The sequence below is a fragment of the Palaemon carinicauda genome, chromosome 10, assembly GCF_036898095.1.
Source record: "Palaemon carinicauda isolate YSFRI2023 chromosome 10, ASM3689809v2, whole genome shotgun sequence".
NCBI lineage: Eukaryota > Metazoa > Arthropoda > Malacostraca > Decapoda > Palaemonidae > Palaemon > Palaemon carinicauda.
Genome location: NC_090734.1, coordinates 119,221,158 through 119,228,657, shown reverse-complemented (window position 1 = coordinate 119,228,657; position 7,500 = coordinate 119,221,158). Strand labels below are relative to the sequence as shown.

The 7,500-nt window shown below is 37.9% G+C and overlaps 1 protein-coding gene across 2 annotated transcripts in view; it reads left to right on the top strand.

Annotated features, from left to right (window-relative positions):
• LOC137648715 (protein eyes shut-like) overlaps positions 1 to 7,500 on the top strand; it is a 97,152-nt gene that overhangs the window by 57,329 nt on the left and 32,323 nt on the right. For both annotated transcript variants that reach the window (XM_068381759.1, XM_068381758.1), the window contains exons 6-8: positions 2,037 to 2,150; positions 2,937 to 3,108; positions 3,505 to 6,574. In XM_068381759.1, coding sequence (XP_068237860.1) covers positions 2,037 to 2,150; positions 2,937 to 3,108; positions 3,505 to 6,574 — 3,356 coding nt within the window. The remainder of the gene's footprint in view (positions 1 to 2,036; positions 2,151 to 2,936; positions 3,109 to 3,504; positions 6,575 to 7,500) is intronic.

Sequence of the window (7,500 nt, the reverse complement as noted above, 5' to 3'; positions counted from 1 at the left end):
TCACCTGCCCTTACGGATAAGTGAGACGGTTGGTAGCTCACTTCCCGCACTATGACGTCACTAGTGCAAGTCAACTGGGCAGTGCACTTAATTTACTGATCTTATTCCTGTCGTTAACGTTCTAAGTTTTTGAATTATTATTATTATTATTATTATTATTATTATTATTATTATTATTATTATTATTATTATTATTATCCAAGTCACAAACCTGGTTGGGAAAGCAGAATACCACAAGCCTAAGGGCTCCAATAGGGGAAGCAGTCCAGTAAAGATAAGGAATAAGGGAATAACAAACAAACTATATATAACAGATGTACAAAGTATTTGAAAGATTTTAAGAACCTTAACAACGTAAAAATATATAAACTTTAAAACATATATAAACTATAAAACATCAATCAAGTTGGTTATTCTAAAAATATTTGCACAAATAAACGTACCGAATAGTTATAAAAAAAAATATCCATTACTTGGCTGAGGGTATTTTCAGTTAATTTACACGATTTGATCAGAGAGATGCCAGATATCGCCATTTGACCACGTTTCGAATAGAAAAAAAAACCCACAAAACAGCGTCACTTGTGAGTTGTGGTGGCCTGGTGGTAGCGTCCTTGCCTGGTGATTGCCAAGATTGGGGTTCGAGTCCCGGTCAAACTCGATAGTTCACTTGGTCGCTGCAACCTCACCATCTTTGTGAGTAAAGGGTGGGGCGTTTGAGGAAGCCTATAGGTTTATCTCCTTGGTCCTAGCTTGGGTGGAGAGGGGGCTGGGCGCTGACCATATGTAATATGGTCAGTCCCTAGGGCATTGTCCTGCTTGATAGGGCAATGTCACTGTCCCTTGCCTCTGCTATTCATGAGTGTCTTAAAAAAAAGTGCATTGCCCGTCGTTGTGCTTCTGTGACGTCACAGGAGAGAGAATTTGAACACATTACGTTATTACGTCTTGGCGCATCCAGTCTGGAGATTTCGCACTCGTCATCGAGATTCTGTGGCCTACAAATGTCAGGCGTATGAATCTTGCAGCAGCTGGCTGGTAGTACAATCGCTCTCTCAGGCTGCAGATACACTTACATGTTGTTTTCTTAGAATCAGCTGTTTTATTGCCAGCACTGGCTCTTGCTCGTAAAGAATTGCCTAGAAATGAATATACAATTTCCTATTGTGACTTTTTTTTCACTCCGCTTTCTTCCCCTAAACATTTTTTTTTTGGTGTTGGTGCACAGAAGAATGTATATTTGGACCAGGAAAATTTTTCATGTTTCTGTGTTAAAATAAGCTTTATTTATTTTTTTTTTTTTTAGCTTTCCAACATCTTTAAAAGTTAAGAAACAATTAACACTTGAGATTACAAGTTTTTTATACGCTGCTAATCTAAAGCTGATTGCGATAAGGGAACCTATACTGAATAAGAATCATGATCTGCTCAGTGAAGGAGACCCAACTAGCAGCGGATTTATTCATATTTTGTTCCATTCGTATTTTGATGCATTTCATCAAGGCAGTAGCTATTTTACTTTTTAAATTATGGCCTCTGATAAGATTAGATAACCTATAACTATTTTAGCAAGAAAAAGTAAACAAATAGATCTTATTATTATTATTATTATTATTATTATTATTATTATTATTATTATTATTATTATTATTATTATTATACCACGACTCATGTCCATATAGTAATACAGATCTCACTAAACTGATATAGACCTAACTTTTATATGTAATTTCAGGCGATGTGATTTCCTAATTTTACTTAACGTAGCCATTATTATTATTATTATTATTATTATTATTATTATTATTATTATTATTATTATTATTATTATTATTATCAGCAGCTAAGCTACCATCCCAATTGAAAAAGCAGGATGCTATAAGCTTAAGGGCTCCAATAATATCATGATTATGAGATTAAAGGAAGAGAAAAAAACAAACTCTATAATTTTTTTTTTCAGAACGATTACCTTATCTATTTACGTATCAAATTTTGCATTATTTAATTGATTCATTTGTTTTTATCTTCTTTTCCAGGATGGCAAGGAAGATCCTGCGAGAAAGACGTGGACGAATGCCTGACGTCTCCGTGTTACAACGCGGGCGTTTGCCTCAACACGCCAGGCAGTTTTGCTTGTGCTTGCCAGTTCGGTTGGTAACGGCGCGTTACTGTTGCCTTATGCCTTATTGCCTTATTTTATGTTTGGGTTACCCTAGGTCCCTCAGTGTGAGGCACCTCGTATATCCACCAGAGTTGCTAATGCATCTTCCGGTGTATTTTGCACCTTCCAGTCTTGGATGGTCTGGAATGGGTTGGTTTCTGAGAGCAATGAAATATCGTCCAGCTAAATTGATTCCAGCTTTTTCTGTTGTCGGAGAGAGAGAGAGAGAGAGAGAGAGAGAGAGAGAGAGAGAGAGAGAGAGAGAGAGAGAGAGAGAGAGAGAGAGAGAGAGAGAGAGAGTTACAAGGATTTTAGATGTCTCTAAGACTTTGGGTAGAACAAATTAGTTTAAAATTGTAAAGTTTTCATGACCTTGTGTATCTTATTCTTGAATTCGTTTATCGGGTTGCTGTTCACTACATCCGCTGGAAGTCTGTTCCATGTATTTTCTAATTTGTATGTAAAGAAATCACCACATTGAGTGGTGCTGTAGCTTTTTAATTCCAGTGAGAGAGTAGGTAATTAATTGCCTCCAGGTTTTCAAAGCTTTGAAATAGAGATAGATCAGGTAGAGGAAGTCTGGATTAGGAGGAACATCCAAGTCAGGCTATTGTTTTATTTCTTACGGCAATTCTCGTGAAAGAAATATTTGACTGAAAAAAGTAAGTATTCTTAACTAATCTCATGCCGGTAAACAATTGCTTACCAACGTGACTCATATGACAGTACCCTATCAACTTTGATGTATTTGTTTTTCTCGGATTTTCTAAAACAGGATACACAGGAGACCTATGTGAAGAGGCTGTGGTGTTCTGTGAAGATAGTCCCTGTGACAATGGCGCCCTCTGCGTTATGGAAAATGACAACGCCACTTGCTACTGTGTGCCTGATTTCCATGGCTCCAAATGCCACCTTCAGTACAATGACTGCCTTCCTTATGCACCCAGGTACCTTTCAATTGCCGCTATTTTGCCAAATAAAGGCTATCAAAGATACAATGTGATACTGTGGATTCACCACACTACTGAGTATGTAGCATAAGTGAATCATTTCGATGTTGATATGATAATATACAAATTCCTCCCATTCATTTATATAATTACTGTATTATATGAGGATCATGGATAACTTAATAGAATAAATTAAGTGAAGATTGATTACCAGATTCTGACCTTGCCAGCATGAGATTTGTGGAGAAGGGAGGGGGACCGTTAAGCTTCTGTGAAACAAATTGTTATTCTGAATAGTCAGTGTCATAGTGTACAGGAGATTTTGAACCAAGATGCTAACCAGAGTTTGTGATTTTCAGTGCATATTTATAATTCCCTTTTCCTGGATTTCAGGTGTATGAATGGTGGCACTTGCATAGATGGTGTGGACAGTTTCCGCTGCAGTTGTCCTGCTACTGCTTCAGGGGAACTCTGCCAGTGTGTTACAACAACAGATGGTCAAGTCTGTGAGAATCTTCCATCATGGTACGATGGAAAACCCTTTGAGCCAATTGATGATACTAAAGATATCTTTGGGCACTGGTTTAACGTTAGCAGGACAACGAATGACACTGAGGGAACTGTAGGAGTTTCCTTCAGTATCATCCCTTCATCTACTTATGCAATAAGTGCTTCGAGTTTATTTGAATATACCTATGCAAGTGACGAGGTGACTCCTAGCTATGATTTTAGGACAAGTATTTTTCTACCGACAATAAGGGAGCCAAAAGATTTCCCATCATTGTCTTCTGTTCTTAGTGCCAAAGACCTGCCTTCTGTCTCGCCAATATTTACTGCCAGTGTGCCTTATGTTTCTGATGAATATTCTGCTTCCATTCTCCCCTACCCCAGTTTTTACCAACCTACCATGGAATGGAGTGAATCTTTTATGACTACTCCCCTTTATCCCTCCCGGAGTTTCTTTTTTTCTACAGTTATATGGAGTGAATCTTACATGATGGAAACAACGCCAGTGCTTCCAGATTTGGCTTCCTCGACAGTTGAAATTCCATCTGTGCTTTCAGAATATTTTATGACATCAACATTACTGCCTGATATAGAAGCAACAAAAGTACTGGAAGAGCCTTACTCGACACCTTCACCAGAGATTTTATCAATGTCTCTTATGTCTGATTTTGACGTGAGTACGCCTACTTTTACACTTTCAGTAGTCCCCCTTGAGCCTACGCCTGTGTTCAGTGTTGTTAGCAGCTCGCTAGATATTGTCACGTCTGTCTTCGTAGATGTAACTGCTTACCCTACAATCAGTCTCTATGACAACATAACCTATAGACCTGAAGAAGAACCTCTTAAAACTGAGGAACCTATAGTCACTACTGCCCTAATACCAATATTTGATAATGAGACAATCAGTGTAGAAGATATAATTAATGTAACTGCTGAAGGTGTTGAAACAACAGTATCACCTGAAACTGTGACAGATATATATGTGTATGTTGATAATGCTACAGAAGTGTTTTTGACCAGTGATAGAACTGTAGCTTCTGAGTACCCTGATGTGTCTACTCCAGCTTATGTTCCCATAGATAGTGCAAACTTTACCGATATAGATGAACCTATAACGACAGCGGTTTCAGTGCTTGATCTGAATGTTACAGATGAGACATTAGATGGGGTTAGTACATTTAGCGTTTCAACTGGTGTCACTGATTTAACAACAGCTTTGCCTTTATCAACTCCTGATGACGATTATGTTCTAAATGTGACTACTCCAGATAGCATTACTGTTTTTTTTAATATTACATTTGAAGAAGAATTGGTGACACCCATTAATGAGACAGAGATAGATACAACAACAGAAACGTCTCTGTCGCCAATTACGGAATCATATAATTTTACGGTAACTGATGAGGAAGCATATGGCATAGATAATGTCACTTCTTCTATCCCGCTTGATGGGTACAATGAAACAGTCACGGTACCACCAGACTTGGTAACAACATACATAGACACAGTTCCAGTACCACCTGATTTAGTAATATTGTATAATGAAACATTTACCTCAACTCCAGAATCTGTGACACCATACAATGAAACAATTACTATGCAACCAGATTTAGGATACACGCTAGATGTGAATCAAACATTAGATTCAACACCTGTTGCTGATAACATGACGCTGGTGTATACCGATTCATCTGAACCTATATTTGATAATATTTCAACTCTGGCTACGGATAGATCGTATCCCCCTGAAACTTCAACAATGGAAACAATGTTTCTAAATATTTCAAGTTCAGTAGATACTACTAAAGAGCCGTTCGCCACTAGTCCCATGCCGATATACAATGTATCTGTTACTGAAATCACTTCTTTTAATGCTTCATACAGTACTGATATTATCACCACTGACATAGACTCCTTTACAGTTGACGGCCTTGATTATAATATAACGTCCAAAACAGAAGATAGTAGCTTAGTAACTGTTGCAACAAACTTCACTACATTAATCAGTACATTATTCACTACAGATATTCCCTTTCAAAATGACTCATTTACAACTGAACTTGTAACATCTGATAGTTCCCTTGAGGTTGAGGGTAAGATGTTCAATGAATCTATCACTACAGAAATAGCTATTGATAATGAAACAGTTACATATACAACAGCTGTTTCAAGTACAACACTGGATACCATAGATTACACTATATATCCTTTACTGAATGATACCCTAACGACACAAGCTATCCCAGAAAAAGAGACTCCAGATTCTTTGACAGTAGAACAATCAACAACCACACCCGTCTCTCAGCCAGCAACAGAATTAACCAAGGATACAGAATCCTATTTGACAAGTGAATCTCCAATGGTCACGGAGCCAATGAATTTTACAGAGGGAACATCATCAACTAAGTATGCAGAGGTCGATGAAGTGGACTTTAGTACAGTTACCTCCACTGCAAATGTAACAGTTCCACATGAAAAACCCTTTTCTGACACAACAAGTACTGTTGACACAACGGCTATAATGTCAACAACTGCAACAGCAGTGTCCATAATACCCCCAGAAGTGCCTCTTATCCCATCTGACACAACAGCGTCCCCAGAAAACAGAACTTCCACCAAGGAAGACGATGAAACTGACTTGACGGGTAGCCCAACCTCCGTGTCTCTTACCACCCTGTTTCCTGACACAACTTTGCAGAAACCAGAGACCGAGAAACCAGACGGAGAGACGTTACCAACAAGCCCTACGGAAATTGATGAGCCGGACCAGACAGGGAGTCCCAGCAAGAAAGATCCAGTGTATGACACCACACCTGTGTATCCAGGGAAAGATAATGCGACTGGAATCTTTCCTCCCAGAGGGACTACTGAAATGCCCAGTGGTGACTCTCCTGTGTGTGGATCATCATACTGCCTCAACGGGGGAACGTGTGTGATCCTTGATGGCCATTCCATAGTAAGTCTACTTTCTTGGTAATCTAGCATTTTCTTGAAGAATTACTATTTAGTTTACATAGGGTAAGTGTCACTTAAGGGTGTTATTCATATCAAAATTTCTTTAGGGTGGGAATCCAAATCAGGTAAAGATAAGAAAAGAATTTATTTTATCTTTGACGGGAATATTTTCAAAGTCACGTAAATAGTTAGTGCAAACCAGAAAGTGAACGTATATTGTTAATCTAAACCCCCCCCCCTTTTTTTTTTGTTCATTCAATTTATATTTTAGGAATTCCAAGTTTGAGTGTTTATTTCCTACCTTTCTCATCATTGGATACTCTGTTAGTTTTCATTTTTATTTTTTACCCTTCTCATCGTTAGATACTCTGTTGATTTTCCTTTATACTTCCTACTGATCTTATCATTAGATACTCTGATAATTTCCTTTTTATTAACTGACCTTTGTGTAAGTATCTGTTTTCATACCAGTGTTTACGCGCAAGATTGTGCTGGTGGAGGCCTAGATTATTAACGTCGGTGTCTCGAAGTAAGAACAAACAAAATAACGAATCCCGGAGGTTCTGTGATATTTATTCCACATTTTTAGATAGAGATACTAACGTTATAAAGTGAATAAGCGACATGAAACATAGGCTTTGCGATGGCTGTAGGCTATGGACCACCTGACCGTACTCTTGTAAAACGTAAGAACCCTTTTACCCACTTCTTTGTCTTCTAAATAAACTCAGTTCATAAGCAAAAGTATTTACTAGAATTACATAATTGTAATTCGCATCCCTAGGACTTAAATATTTCCTCCCTATGAAACTACCTATTATTCTGAATGAAGATTAGGGGACATATCCATTCCAGTACTTACATTTTCCAGACTTTATATAGTTCTTGAACTCATTCTTCAATCACTGTCAAGCAGAGATTGAATTA